This window comes from Cygnus olor, chromosome 3 (assembly GCF_009769625.2).
Source record: "Cygnus olor isolate bCygOlo1 chromosome 3, bCygOlo1.pri.v2, whole genome shotgun sequence".
NCBI classification, from domain to species: Eukaryota; Metazoa; Chordata; class Aves; order Anseriformes; family Anatidae; genus Cygnus; species Cygnus olor.
Window position 1 is genome coordinate 101,354,354 of NC_049171.1, and position 16,846 is coordinate 101,371,199.

Below are 16,846 nucleotides of genomic sequence, written 5' to 3' on the forward strand. Positions count from 1 at the left end.
CACTGAAAATTGAGTTTTGATCTTATTTACTTAAGGACTGGAAATGGTGATTACCCATACTTTTTACAGTTACGTATGGCATCTGGCTGTCCTTAAAATAATCGTTAATAGCAACATGATTGTTCTAATAAAAGAACAAATTTAATATTACTTTTTAATGCACTATTTTCAGACAGTAGGTGTTAAGGTTAATCTCTTCTTGGAACTAGAACTTAAAGGCAGTATTTTAAAGAAAATCTAAATAAAAAAATCTAAATATAATCTAGAAAATACATTCTTACCACTGCTGTGTTCTTAATAACAGTATATCTCAATAATAATAGATTTAGTGTGGTACAGTATGTAGCTGAAACTTAACAAGTTGCAAAATTTTAATTTTCCTAATTTTACAAGTCTTGGTCAGAGAGAATCAATATGGGGATTTGACTATAACTCATGGTCTTCTAGAGAAATACGTAGAGGATACTTTAGGATAATAATGCCAGATTGTACTTAATTTCTGAAACAGAGTGGTTGACCTCTCAAGAGGAAAGCTAGCTAATATAAACGTTTGTCATTTATTAATAATGTAAATGTAAATTATGTAACCTTTGTGTTTGGAAGACTTTTACATATAACTTAGCAAAACCAGAACCATGATACGTAAATTAATATCCTCACAGAAAAGTTTCTGTCCTTAAATTAAATGAAAAGGGGTGCAAAAGGGACTCTTGGGACCTGAAAAACATGGAAAATGGGGCTTTAGGTGTAGAGAGAGATGGTATCTATGAGAAGGGAAAGGAAATGAAGTACCAGGGACTTCTTGCTCTGTGATGTTGCTGTAGCAAGTGCTGGTGAGGAGACTAATCATAACAGAAGGCCTTATTTGGTTGACAATTTTTTTAAAATTTTTTAATTTTCTTAATGAAGTGCATTAAACAGTTTAATATCCAAAGAAATATTGTACTTGTAACATGTTTTCCTTGAATATAAGTACAAAGTTGGGAGAAGACATTGCATTCTTCTTTTATCTCTATCAAGTGCTGAGGCAAATTAGAAGACTAAGTTGAGTTGCTTGTGATAGTCTAGGAGCTTTCCACTTGGCAAAAGTGGGGAAAAAAAGCTGATATTTTCAGCTGAACTGTATTCACAAATACATGTGTGCTTTGAAAATACCTTATGTAGAATTATACTTTATGTAGAAGTATATAAACTTAAGTTAATTAAATATACTGTAGTTGTTATAGAACCATAGGATTATTTAGGTTGGAAAAGACTCTTAAGATCATCAAGTCCAACCATCATACACTACTGAGTCTACCACTAAACCATGTCCCTAAGTGCTACATCCACATGTCTCTTAAACCCCTCCAGGGAGTGCAACTCCACCACTTCCCTGGGCAATCCGTTCCAATACCTAACCACCCTTTCTGTGAAGAAATTCCTCCTTATACCTTATCTAAACCTCCCCGAACACAGCCTGAAGCTGTTTCCTTGTGTGCTATCACTTTTCACCTGAGGGAAGAAACCAACACCTTCCTCACTGCAGCCTCATTTCAGGTAGTTGTAGGGAGCAATAGGGTTTCCTGTCAGCCTCCTTTTCTCCAGACTAAAAAACCCCAGTTCCTTCAGCCTTCTGCCACCACTCATATGTCTTGATTTCCAGTCCATTCACCAGCTTCATTGCTCTTCTCTGAATGCATTCCAGTAATTCAATATCCTTCTTGTCGTGAGGGGCCCAAAACTGAATGCAATGTTTGAGGACTGGTCTCACCGGAGCTGAGTACAGAGGGACAATCCCTTCCCTAGTCCTGCTGGCCACACTATTTCTGATACAAGCCAGAGTGCCATTGGTCTTCTTGGCAACCTAGGCACACCAGTGGCTCGTGGTCAGCCAGATGTCCACCAGCACCTCCGAGGTTCTTTTCTGCCAGGAGATTATAAATTTTCATTGATTATTTCTGTAATTGCTAGCTTTAGTGCGTATCATATAGTTGGTAGCAATCATATTGCATTTTGTGAACTGGCAAATACACTTTTTCTCTGCTCTGTGATGAAATCAATTGTCATTAGATATGGTGGCTTTGAGACAGGGCTCTGAATCATCAGCATAGTTTAATACAACAATACTATAAACTTTAAATTAGTGAGGTGAATATGTGTGGGCTTGCCACACTTTTCCCCATTAATGCAGAACAAATAAATTCCTGTACAAGTCATTCTTGTAGTAATACAAAGGTGGTGTCAACTTTAAAATGATGTATCAATTAAGAAGTTCTGTATTTGCTGTATTATCTGCTGACACCTGTGAATATTTTAGCCAAAGACATTTCTGTGTTTCCACCAAGTTTAATATGGATAATTTATCTTAAAAAGAAAAAAAAAAAAGTTAAGAAAACATGAGTTACATCAAAGAATTGAATCCCACAATCCCACTGAATGCTGGATTTCTGTTGTGAGTAGGCTGTATTCCTTGTTACATTTATGGCTGTTGGAAACAGGCTTTCTAAAAACTAAGAAGCTGTTTCAGAACAGCAACAGTGGTAGCGAAAGAGAAACTATGCTTAGAAAAAAAAAAAAAAACAACAAGCAGTCTATGCTTGCTGGGAGAGATGAAGTGTTAACCTGGGTGTATGTGATACTGTGTTTTAAGGATCATGTAACTTTTTTTTTTTTTAATGTTCTTTTCTATTTTGTTAAACTGAAACGTATAAAATAGGATCTACAGTCGAAAAGGGATTTACACAGAAATTTGAAGTTTTTAGAAGGGTCAGATTAGAAAAAATATCAAACTGACAACGTCTCTTTAATTAGAACACATTGTGAAATGTTTATTTGTAAGGATTAATTATAAATATTTAATAAATCTGGAAGTTCACCAGGCACTCTTGCAAGACTTATAGTACGTTGTGAAAATAAATATATTTTAATGATTTATCTGCTTTATCAGATATTTTCTGTCAATGTTAATGGGTTATTCCAGTGAGTGTCATATTTTTGATTTGGTGTATGCACATTGTAACTATAATTTAAATGTTTCAGTTAACCATATTCATTCAGGTTAGAATGAGGATGTTGTTTAATTGTTTTCCTCATTCTGTAATGATAATATCAGTATTGACTGAAGATGAAATAAAGAAGAATTAGTAATAAAATAGAATAAGTATTTGCAAATATATCACTGCTTTGAAATTTACAAGAGATTTAGATAAATTCTAAACATCTTCAAGGTTTTGGTTTTTGAAAGGCAAATGTTTAAGGCAGAAACAAAATCCATTATGATTTTTGACTATCACTGTCATTGATAAAACTGTTTCATAGGCTTACGCCTGTGTTTTTCAGGCTCCCAGTCCAGTGAAGTAGGCTTTACATTTTATTTTATATATATTTATATTGAATGACAGCTAAGCATTTGGTGAAGGAACTTTCTAAATACAAGCCTTCTTTTTGGAAGGTGTGGTAAATATTTGAGAAGAAATTGCACTGTGAGCAGAGTCTTTTAACTTTCATCCTGTGCCAGAAGTCAGCCACCACAACTGAGTGGGTATAAAAAAAATCTTTTTTAGAGTATTTTGGGATGTAAATATAAGATCCCTTGACAAGTTCTTAACATATGGTAGAGTCTGTCCTTGTCACATTTACAGTTAATGTAGCTAAAATTACCGTATTAAATTTATTTGGCGTATACATCTGGATAGTTGTTGCACAGCAAAGCAATACCAGAAACTAAAAACTTACATAGTTTGTTAAAGTGAAGATCTTAGTTTAATTATTTTCATCACTGTTTTATAAACTCTTTGACATATGAAATGGGATTTTTTTTGTTATCCTTTTAAGTGTTCTGTTTTGATGAAGAACTATGTTGGTATGAATTGTGAGATAAGAGGAAGAAGGGAAGGGAGTACTTAAGAATGACTTGAAGAAGTTAAGGGACCAGATTTGGAAAGAAGAGGAGATAAATCCAAATCCTCATGGAACTTCTCTCTCGTCTCATGAGAAAAAATGTTCAGCTTCTTTGTTTGGTTTGTTCTGTAAATGCCTTGCCACTACTTTGGGAAATAGTTCAGCCTTATAGAAATGGAAACTGGGGCATTAAGAGTAGAGTCCTGACCTTGGAAACATTTATATGCAAAGACTAATTTATAGACATGTCTAATTTATAGACATGAGTATATGCTCTAAAACTTCCCATGATGTCATATGAAAAGTTGGAAACAGCACATGAAAAAACAGAGCAATCAAACAAGGTCAGCCTTTCTTTACAAACTCAGAACCTCTTTTAAATTGATCATGCAGAAAGGAAATAGGAAATTACATAGGAATAGTTATAGAAATCTTAATAAGTGACAGTAGAATTTAAAAGAAAGAAAACAACTGATACATGCTTGGGGATGGTATGAATGGATGTGAGTGTGTGATTGGATACAGTAAAGGATTTAGGTCTTCAGAGTTTTCTGTGTAAATAATTAATGATATTAAATGTCTGCTGTCTGAAAACTGGCATTGTTGATTTACCAAATAGCAGATAACCAAGCTCTTTTATGTTGTTGCAGAAGAAACTATCTAAATCTTAGTTAAAGTTCAGCCTGTATCATCATCTCAGGAATTAATGATACATAGTACCCGAGGAGCTGTAAATATTAACTATAGTATGTGGTCACTTGATGACAGACTTCTGGCTTACAGAAGGAAGCAAACTAGTAAAAAAAAAACAAAAAAAAAAAAACTGTTTTTGGTAAGCTCTGTGCCATATGTATAAAGAGAGAGGTCTGAGAGGAAACTGGTTATATCAGAATAAAATGAAAAGAAAATAGGCAGGTGCTTGACTGGAGTTTTAGAAAACTAGACAAAAAACAAACAAACAAACAAAAAACACCTAGTCCAGTAGTTTTGCATGCCTGAAAACTTTGAATGACTTTAGACATGTCTGTGGAAGTTATGGGTTTGTCCATGAATCCATCCTTGGAAAACTGGTGTAATTTCACAGTTGAAAGATCCAGGCTTCTAAAACAATTTGTGTACAAGCATTGCTGAAATAGTGAAAGAACTTGATCCTGTCTCAGACACTTTGTGATTTGTTGCACTGGTGATGACATGCCAAAGGAACTGTGAAGTAGTCATTACCCCTTAATACAGTTTCATTTGAGGTTTGTAAGTTTTACTAAATAAGAGATATGATGTCATAGATACCATCATGGCTGTCATTGTTACTTCTCAGAAGTCTGGAAGGCTGTTCCAGTCTGAAAATGATTTTCAGGGGCTTGTCCACTCTGTAGGATATGTATTTTATTTAATGTGAAGGAAAATTGAGAGACAACTGGGCTGGTACTTCTCTGTTGATGAGGGTAGCTGTTGTAAGTCATAGTGGCACGTATATTTATTGAATTTGTATGACTTGTACTGTATTCCTCTGACTGCCAAGTGATTAGCCACTGTTTTTTTCCTGTTACCCCACTGTAATGTTACAGGAGAATGGAATTCATAGTGTTATTCCAAATAGACAAGGTAGAGAGAGGATATAATAAACACACAACTTTTACAATTGAATATCTCAAGCAAGTCAGAGCATTGGTAAAACAGAATGCATCACAAATTCATCAATTGCAAAACATCTCTTCTCCCTCTCATTTTTTTCTTTTTACTGAAGTCCTGTAGAATTGGAGTCTAGAAGAGAGTTAGATGGTGTGAATGTTTGATTTGAAAATAACTTCGAAATTTAATTTGGAAAATTTGTGTGAATTAATTTAATGAGCAGCCTGATTGTTAGAATTAGTATGGTTGCATACGCTTTGATTTTGTAAGATTTAGTGCAGTTTCATTCAACTTCACCAAAAAAAAAAGCATGGATGAAAGAGGACTTGAGTAGAAATATATCTTATACTGCCTGAGAATATCTGTACTAGTGTTTCAGATCTCAGTTGTGTTCTATTATTGGCATTTGGCATTCAAAATGGCAGCTCTTATGTTGTCAGTCAAGTTCTTTACCAGCCACTTTGCCGCTGCAAAGCAGCAGTAATATCTCTTCTCCGAGTGCTATTTGGCATATGGTATTTGTAATCCCTCTTTAAAGGACTGCACTTAGTTTCTAAAGTAATTAGAAATATCTTTTTAAGGTACCCAGAGTGTTATGATATGACCCTGTAAGACTTCCTTCATTTCTATTCTGTCTTTCCCAGACAGTTGGAGTCATTTAGAGTGTTGTAGCGCTTTTTTTTTTTTTTTTTAGTTTTTCCTAATCAAACCTGGCTTTTTGAGTTTAAAATCTCTGGGGGGTTCACAAGACATAAATACAGTTCAAAGCTCTGGCTAACATGCTTTCTTGACAAGTAGTCAAATGCTGAAGTGAGGGTGCTGTGAATAAGCCATGAGGAAATTCAGACAACTGTTTTCAGAAGGGGACTAAGCTGCACTGGAATAGGTATTGCCTAGAAGCCATACTTACTTGTTTAATGAAGCTTAATGGAGTGAAAGCATGCTGTCTATTTGGGGTACAGACTGGGATCTTGTAGGAAGGAAAAAATAGTATGTGATTAACTACCCTATTATAGTCAACATTTATGGGGCAGCTTAAAGAAACACAGATGGGTGTTGCATGAAACACATTTTTGAAGACAGCATAGTCTTCCAAAATATCTGAGAAGGTGGCATTTTAATTTTGATATCACATCTCACTTCAGCAGATTTTTAAATCTATGTACAGATAATGGCATGTATATTAAAGAAGCACATATATAATATACGTTATAGGTTTGTACGTATACTGGTTATTGCAACTCAACATTGACTGACAGGTATGAGATGGTAACTCCTACACAGATTAGGAAAAAAAAAAAGGAATAAATTCTACATAACGGCATTAAAAAAAATAAAAAAGAAAGAAAGAAAAAAAAGTTGCCACCCAAAGATAAGCAGTTGGATTGAACGTTTGTGAAGGTGGAGTAGAAAGTACTGTTTGATAACATCTATTGGAAGTTTTAATGGATTGTTACCTTTGCCTTCTGAAGTACTTTGCTGTCTATTTGTTGAATATTTCTTCAGAGGCACTGTCCTCAGCATTCTTAGTGATTAATAAGGAACTTGGCATATAAAGGCTTCGTCTGAAGTTATTGGCAACCTTTACGTAAATGTGACAGCGTCGGGAATTTTGATAAAGTAAGTTTTTAATCATAATTTTAGTCAAAAATACTGAATTCTGAATTCATTAGTAGAAATAATTTTTTAATCATAATTTTAAAGAAATGAATTGGGCCAAGATGAGCTAGGTATTTTGACCATCTAGCTTCAGATAATGTGTTTTCTTAGAAAACTGTTTTCACAGATGGTGACTAGTTCAGATACTACATATCAAAAAGATATGTTTATTGTCCACGGGAAAAGCCACATATTTAACATGTTTTCTGAAGGGCCTGGATGTAACTGAGGATAAGGACAAAAATGTTTTTGTGGGGTTTAGTGTTATCTCACGGGAAAAAAAGAATGCTTGCCCAAGAATTAACATTTTTTGTTAGTCTGCTTCTGGACCTTGTTCAGATTTATCAAAGGCTTTTGGGGAATTTACCTATCCATTTCACATGATGGACAAGAATTGTAACCTGAACTCTCTGGATACCTTTGAAAATCTCAAAAGTTATGCTTTGGACAAATGCAGAGTTTAAAATTGGCGAATGAAGGATTGTGTCATATATATGAGAACATTATAAAAAAAAAAAAGCATAAGTTAAATGCAGAAGGTCTGAAAGTTAAATGTGGTTTGTGTTCTGATAAAGGTGTGACAAACTCAGCAGGATGATTTAGGTGAATATAATCTTCTGTACCTCAAACATGGTAATCACAATTTTGTGTCTTTAGAGATTTAACAAAATCTGAATTTCTGGATGTTACCCTATGCTGAGTATCTGAATAGTTAGATTTTTTTTTTCCTTCTGTTCACCTTTTTTGATTTTAATTTGTTCTTAAAATAATTTAAGATTAAAGAGATGAATTTATTTCCCTATATGCTTTCTCACTTCTCATCTTTAAGGTGCATTACCAATATTTTTAATGTGTAAATGGAGAAATAGCAAATATGGCAAACCATGAACGTAAAGAGTATAACAGTTTTCTTCTAAGTGTAAAGCAATGATCTTTTTTTATTTTATTTCAGTGCGATCACTGTTTGCCGTTGTACAACGACAAGCCTTTTCATCCAGGTGACCAAGTTCACGCCTATAATTGCAAACCTTGCCAATGTTATGGCCATGCAGAAAGCTGCCACTATGACTTAGCAATAGACCCTTTTCCTCAGGAATACTACAGAGGCAGTGGTGGAGTCTGTGATAACTGTCAACACAACACAGCTGGTAAGCCACAAAAATGAGAATTGACTTCTTGTTCTGTGGTCACTTTTTGGGTAAAGTCTTGTATCAGCTGAAATTAGTAATACTCAATGGCTGACATTTCAGAAAAATTGCATATATATTTATTTTTCAAGTGTTCAGGTAAAGCACTACTTACAATTTTGTCAATATTTAAGCTACAGGAAAATACTGCTTAAATTTAACCTAATCTCATACAAAATCTTCCATGCAAAAGACATTTCAATTATTACAATGCGTTGTTTCAAAGCTTGTTCCATTGCATGTGCTAGAACATTTTAATCCAGAATATCAAGGCTATCCAATCAAACCAGTTTAAAAGATAAAATGGAAAAAATGTTGTCAATTTTAGCTTTAATGTCAGCTTCTTGCTTATTTATAAGGGTTTGTGTTCAGTGTAAGTAGTGTATTTTTGAATGCCTTTTATTTTTAACGTTTGTCTTCTATTTCAGTTTTCTTGGCTTTTTGTAGTAAGGGGAAAAAAAAAAAAGAAAATTTTCAGGTTCAACAATAATTTTTCCAAAAGACGTATAGGTATTTGCATGGCACAGCTTTTATATAAGTGTGGTATTATATAACAGATGGAAGTTTAATGGAGTAAAACATAGTTTGTAACAGGTTCATTGTTTCATATGCTCTGGATCACTAAATTGGCAGGTAGAGATGAAAGGTGCATTAAAATGGACGTCCTGAAAATTATAGAATTCTCTCAAAGGAATAGAGTCTTTAATTTTGAATTATACAGCTAATTTTAATGAATTGGAAGCCATAATGCATAACCTTTCCTTCATGCAGGAAGAAACTGTGAGCTGTGCAAGGATTTCCATTACAGACAAGCAGGTGCAGATCTTTCAGCCATTGATGTTTGCAAACCCTGTGATTGTTATGCAACAGGCACCAAAAATAAGAGCCTCCTGTGTGATAATGTAAGTAGCCTCAATATATAATAATGCCAAAATGTTTTAATTAGCTGGAGATAGATATCAGTAAGATTTTACAAAGTATATTTAGACGGTAACTACTTTATAAAAATTGCCTAAGTTCAGCCTTTTCAAAATAATAATTGACTAAAATTAGAGAATGAAAACCAAGAAAATACAGAAAGCTATTTGAGACTTACCGTTGCAGAGTTCTTCATCTAGACCAGCAACAGATATTAAAAATGATGTATGAATTTTCAGAATTGAATTGTAGTTTTGGGGTACTGGGAAGTACTAGTGCAGTCAGTAATGTCAAGGCATCCAGTTTTTACTATTTTTCAAGGCCTTGCTACTGTTTTAAAATTGCTAGCACATTTCTACAATTCAGTCAATAAGATGATCCTGAAATTAACTAGAATTAAGGTAGTTTTCCCTGTAATACAGACAAGAATTGATCTCCCATTTAGTTCCTGAAGTCCATTAAACAGAGATATGAACATATGAAACATACGAAGTGACACTGAAAAAAGAAAGCTGTCATATGCTTTTAAAGTCTATGGACCTCATTGACAATAAAGGTCTTATCATAAATCTAACTGTAGCTTTCAAAACACCTACTGCATGTCTGTTAAAATAATGTTTAGTGAGTAGATAAGAGTGATACATCATTAGGCTAAATCTAGAGACATTTTATGAAATTTTGTTTGTGTATTTCCTTTGTATATGCATATGAAAAGAAAACCAACCAACCAAACAGGAAAACTCCCAAGACTCAAATCTTGAATATGCAGTAAAAGTATGTTGTAGTTCATGTTCTAATCGCATATGTCCTCTTCATTGCAAAAAATCCAAGCTCTGTTGGGAATAGAGAAGCAGTTGCTTCTTTGTCTGAAATGTATTTTAAAAACATTGTCAAGGGAATTGAGGTAGAGCTTGATCTTCAGGTAGAAAAGATAGACCTTCAGATTGTCGCTACATTTCCTGTCTCACTTTTTCTCAAACTTGTCATAAAATGATGTTTAACATTTTTTGTATGATGTACTTTGTTGTTATTTGCATTTTATTACCAGCAAGCTTTTGTGGATACTGTTATATTTTCATCCTTGCTACTACAGTGGCACAAATACATGTCCAGTTAGACTCAGTGCACTTTCTAGGACTCACATGATATGCTGAGTGATATGCAAATTTACCACAATGTGTTTTAAAAAATACCCCGTGTTACAAACAAAAAATAATTTATAATTTTCTGTCTCCTGAAAATTACACTTTTTGCCAGCATCACAGAAATGAGGGAAAAAAAAACTATCGCAAAATGTAGATGCATCAGGACAACTTTTGTAAGGTGTAGGGAAAATGACAGCAAATGTTGATTTGTGTGTCCATGGTTTTTGACTAAATGTTAACCTGAAACAACTTTTGCTTTGATTAATAACTAGAGGAGGAGGAGTTTACAAACTTAAGTCACTAATTTAATAGTAAAATATATTTTTAAAAAGTTAATGATGAAGCTTGACTGAAAATATGAACTGGAGGATATAATGGGAAAAATGGGGGAGACTGTTGCTCAATAAAGCATCAGTTAACTGCTGCATTAGCAGCAGTGCGGGGAGAAATGATTAAGAGGCATTAAAGAATAGATTAATAAGGCTGGGGACTAAAAGCTGAAATGAATTACATGAAATAGGAAGGCATCATTGAAGGAAGTATTTCCAAATTTGACCTGTGGAAGATAGAATCATAAGGAATAAGGACCCTATTCATGAAAATTAATTGTCACGTCACAATGATAATTTTCAAGGAAATATGCCAAAAATGGTGCAGAGTACACTTTTACTGCATAATTTACCATTTTCTGCAGTTCATCAAGGATTTTTTTTTTCCTGCAAAGTGCCACTTATGTCACTAAGTTCCAAGAGGTACAGTTTCAAAATTGATCCGTAGAGCCACAAAATAACCTATTTATTTCTCACAAAATATTTACTCATCAAATGTAGCTAATATTATTAACATAGATAATTTACAGGATGAGGGGAAGAACTTATTGTAATACTGTTACTCCCATCTCAGTTCTTTGGTCTTGAAAACTTTATGCCTGCTCTATTCATCTATTTCACTCTGTCCTTGGTAGGGAATATATGCATGTGTATGGCATTTGTCACTCGCATAGGTTCTCAGTTCTCATACATCTGTAGATCATGTTCATTTACAGATTAGTCTGTAACATCATTTTGTATTTTAAGGTGCAAACTAACGTAGTAACAACTTCAAAATAGTAACTTTACAGCTTACAGCAATGAGAGGGATTTTAAAAGAGTGGTGTTGCAGCACATCCATGAGTAGTGCCTTAGTCTTTCTGCAGAGAGAGGTCCTACCTTGAGACTGGTGGGTGCAAGACAGAGAATTGCTACAGTCTGTTTAAATTTGTCCACTTTTGTGCTGGTTGTTGGCATCCAGTTGGTGCAGAAAAGATTTGCATTGGTTGCATCCTCTTTGTGAACTTTTGGCACAAAATATTTCAAACCATCTGAAAGTCCAAATGAATTATTTGAGATGCCTGCTTTATGAGACTGAAAGAAGAATTGGCTGCCTTCTTCCATTCTCCTAACCATTCACACATGAGAAAATTCTACCAGAATACTGCTGATGTGATCATTCTTGCTCTGTATAGAGAGCTGGAGATTAATTTCTTCTGGCCCTTCCACCACAATTCTTGACTCATTTTCCTATGCTGTTTTTTACCCAGACTGCTCTACAAACGCTTACATATTCAATCAGGCACAGCAGTTTGTAGTCCTTTCATGATTCTGTTATAATATGCCGTATATAATGGCATGAAGAAAAGCACTCTTTTCCAGGGCATTTGTTTCTGGGCAGAGCTGAAAGTGCTGCTATTGCTTTTACTTAGTCTTTGGAAATATCAGTCTGAACTCAGTGAATTTAGACATCTTTCTTTACTCAACTTTTGTTGATTTTTTCCTTCTTTTTTCCTTTTTTTTTTTTTTTTTTTTAATTTACTCATAACATGCAGATAAATATGTATCGTATACTTACTGGTGCAAAGAAGCTGTACTTTACTGCAGAAGATATTGGTCAGAGTTTCAAATGTTTAATTGTATTGTGTCGATGTGGTGGCTATATTCTCTCATGTTGCAAGAAAACCCTTTCTAAAGCTTAAAGATAGTTACTTAAGGCTTAAATGATAGTTACTCATTTCTCTGAGGAGTGAAACGGAAACATAGATTTCAGTGCAGCCAATTCAGCTTTTGTACAGGCTTCAGATACCACTTTTCTGTATACTCCCTAAATATTGCTCTTTTGAAATTCTTCATGCATTTCCCTCAATTTTGAATGCTTTTTCTAAAGCATAATGGAAAATCTAGCTAGTATGTGTGTATGTATATATATTCTAAACCAAGATAGATTTTTTGATGGATTTTATTTCTGAATTGAAAAATTCTTTGATCCAAAATTTGAATGAGCATTCCTCTCTTTTCATTTTTCCACCTACACATTTTTCAACCAATTTATTGTGATTGACAATAAATAAGTAACTGAAATATGTGCTATAAATGAAAGAACATCAGGTAAAGCAGCTAATTAAGGGCACTTCAGTCAACAGATATACTGAACAGAAAAGGGAATATAAAGGATGCAAATGTGAACCAGTATTAGGCTCTATGAACAGCTCGTGCATACTGGCTAATGGAGGCCACAGGAAATCAAGTTATAAAACACTGTGTTTTCTGAATCTTGGATTTCCCTTCATGGAAGGGCTTTAATCTTACTGATAAAATAAGCTGAAGGAGAAGGAGCTTTTTATGTCAAATAATGCTATGGCTTCATTTCTGAGTGGCTTTGTACCATGGAAATGCTGCTTTTCTGTGATATTTTTTCAAGTTATTTGGGGGAATTTGTCCCCTCCCGCCCTCTGGAGTATCATGGTCAGAGGGGAAACGCATCATTTTACATTTTGAGCAGTTGTAGTAGAAAGAAACTGACTTTTGAAAGTCATCTCAAGTGATGACAAGAAGAGAGTAGGGGAGTAAAAAGGAACTTCATTATTGTGGCTTATTCAATTTTTAGTTCCCAAAGCTGACACACCAAGAATATTCACAGGTATTTGGTGGTCAGACCATTAACCTACCTGTGTGAGCTAGCACACCCTACATTTCTCATTTCTTAAACCGAAGAAAAGGAAGACAAAATAAAAATCCTCAGCCCTCTTGCTCTTCTTTTCCCAGTTCCTGAGACTGCAGGCAATAGGATGCTGGGCTCCTTTCCAGATTTGTGTCAGGTTAGAAGGTGGTGGGAAATGTATGATTAGAATTTATATCAAGAAAGCAGAACATCGAAATTGGTGCCATTGCAAAGCCAGCAATGGCAGGATGAACAGTGAGAATTTAGTGCAGGTCCTAAATATACCCATGGGTCTCCAAATATGAGCATTAGGTCATTGCCAGCTGGTCAAGGGAAGGTGCCTCTAAATTGGTCAAGAGTAAATAATTGAAATGAATGTGCACCTGACCGTGAGACCTGATGAGATGCATCCAAGGGTCCTGAGGGAACTGATGGATAAAGTTGCTAAGCCACTATCCATCATATTTGAGAAGTTGTGGTGGTCCAGTGAAGTTCCTCATTTTTAAAAGGGAAAAAAGACAGACCTGGGGAACTACAGGCCATTCAGTCTCACCTCTGCTGGGCATGAGCGTGGAGCAGTTCCTTATAGAAACTATGCTAAGGCACACAGAGAAGAGAGAGGTGACCAGTGACAGCCAGCATGATTTCACTAAGGGCAAATAATGCCTGACAAATTTAGTGCCTTTCTACAACAGGGATTACAGCATTGGTGGATAAGGGGAGAGCAAGTGACATCATCTACTTGAATTCTGCAAAGCATTGACGCTGTCCCATATGACATCTCTTTCTTCAAATTGGAGAGATGTGGATTTGACAGATGAACCACTTGGTGGATAAGGAAATGGAGGGATGGTCTCTCTCAAAATGTTCAATGTGTCCAGGTGGAAACCAGTGACAAGTGGTATTCCTCAGGGGTCTGTATTGGGACTGGTATTATTTAACATTTTTGTTGGAGCCATGGACCAACATCCACAAGTTTGCTGATGATATCAAGCTGGATGGGGTGGTTGACTGCTGGAGAGCAGGGATGCCATCCAGAGGGACCTTGACATGCTCAAAAGATGAGCCTGTGCGAACCTCATGAAGTTCAACAAGGCTTAGTACAAGGTCCTGCACCTGGTTCAGGGCAATCCCAAGTATGAATACAGGCTGGGTGATGAGTGGGTTGAGAGCAGCCCTGAGGAGAAGGACTTGGTTGAGGAGAAGCACTGGTGGATGAAAAGCTCAACATGAGCCAGCAGTGTGCTCTTGAAGCCTGGAAAGCTAACCGTATTCTGAGCTGCACCAAAAGTGTAGCTATCAGGTCGAAGGAAACGATTCTCCCGCTCTAAATTGTTCTCATGAACAGTTCACTTTAGTAAAAGAAACTTATCAAGTGTCAACTTTTGTCACTTATTTAGTGAAGTCAAACCTCATCTCTTACTTTTTCTGCAGATTTGGAAAGATTTCTGTTTAGATATCTGGCAGTATGTCTCCTCTATTACAGACACAAAAGAAATGTTTTTGAGACTATAGGGATGTCCAAAGAGAAGAGATGGTTTCAGCTTTCATAAGGGCTTAGGTCAGCCATTTTTTTCAACGAATTCCATTTTATACTTTACGAATACATATGGTCAACACAGTTTTAAGTAGTCAAAAATATATTTCTGATTCTGTGATAAGAACATGTTGAATATGTACTAGATGAGCACTCTGGCTAAGTAGTTGGTTGTATCATACGTAGTAATTAAGACAGTGCTATGGAATATGTCACCTATTGTCTGGATACCTATATTACTTCTGAAGTTCCTATATCAATTTAGTAACTGGACGTCAAGAAGGTTCTTGAATAGGATCCTCTTTGATTTTTTGATTCTAGATGTGATGAGTTACATTAAAATGTCACCCTATTAAAGAATTCTATGAATATAGTCTAAAGCAGTGTGAACTGTTATGTGCATGTAAAAGTCGGAAATCTTGAGTAGTCTGCTTCCTGATTAAGGACAATGATGTTATAGCTGTGATTTGTGCAGGAAGAAATTGCTTGCATACCTTTTATAACCATTTAGATTCAAGGATATGGGACTAATGCATATTTCATACATAAATTATAAGTGACACAAGGGATTGTATGCTAACTCAGCATCAGTGATTTTCTGTATGAAATAACAATTGTAATCATGAGGTCCCAAGGTATCCACCACTTGGTTGTAATGTGCTAGACTCATTTTCATAGTGAACAATCTAGACAGATATATTTTATAAGTGTGTTAGTACCAAGATGGTCACATTAATAGACAAGTTGTTTCCATCTGCTTACTGCTGGGGTCAGATACAGGCCTGTCAAGAATAAGCAACAGGGGAACAGATTACTTTCAGCTCTTCTATAACCAGCATAATTACAATCTATTTCTTTAAATGACAGATAGCTTTTGAAATGGGGGGTTTGCGGGGAGGGGAAAGGTCAGTAATATCTCCAGTGCACCACTGGTGAAATCTTGGTTAACAAAATCTTTAAATATTAATTACTACCAGTATGATCAATGACACTGCAGTTTCCAGCGGTGGTTATAGAAGTGTTTTGTTCTACCTGTTTTGATGTAGATTTCCATGCTATAAAACCTGTGGCACACCTATGTTTGTATTATCATAAACATTTCCAATTTGAACAATTTTTTTTTGGTAACAGTATCCATTGCCAAGCATTTCAGAGTGCTTCTGGATTATTTTAGTGCTTCTCTGTCTTTATAGAGGAATTAAAGATTTTTTTTCCTGTATTTTCCAATATTTAAGCCACATTTTTCAATAACTAAACTGAGTGATTTCTTTTTCTTCCTAAATGCATGCAGTAAACAACCAATTTTCATAGGAACTTAAAAGTGCATTTGTGCCTTAATTTTGCTTTCCTCTTTTAGGTAAATCTCCAGTTCTCTAAATCTATTTTCTGATTTTTTATTACTTTTATTGCTTTTTACTGTAGTTTTTCTGATTTGTCTGTCATACCCTTCAACTACTTGATCTGAAGTGTTAACTTTCCTTTTCATGTCTTAAATATAATATTCTTTTTTGGTAAATCCCAGAATAACATTTACTTTTTCTGTTATGTTGTCATACCATTCGTATTTAATTTGTGGAGGCCCAGTATCACTTATAGATCATGTTCTGCGTTATTGTATCTTCAATATTTCACTTTATTTCACTTTAGCTCTTTCCTTGCTATTTGTTAAATTTTGAACTTCTATATTTACTTCATCTTTACTGATTTTAGAGAATTTGCACAAAGCATAAAACTGATTTTGAGTATCAACCCACTGAGGGTGATCCCAGCACAGCAGTGCCCACCCAAACCGGCGCAGAGTCTCACCGCATCTAAAGATGTCCAAGTGCTCAGAACAGGGTCCATTGACAGTCTCAGACAAGGCAAAGTGATAAAACAGATCCAGGGTCCATCCAGGGAGTCCAGTCTGGAGCAGC

General features: G+C 35.2%; 1 protein-coding gene across 1 annotated transcript in view; it reads left to right on the forward strand.

The window, feature by feature from the left end:
- The window catches only part of USH2A (usherin), a 420,079-nt gene that overhangs the window by 59,757 nt on the left and 343,476 nt on the right, over nucleotides 1–16,846 (forward strand). The window contains 2 exon segments of the mRNA XM_040551919.1: nucleotides 8,123–8,318; nucleotides 9,129–9,259. Coding sequence (XP_040407853.1) covers nucleotides 8,123–8,318; nucleotides 9,129–9,259 — 327 coding nt within the window.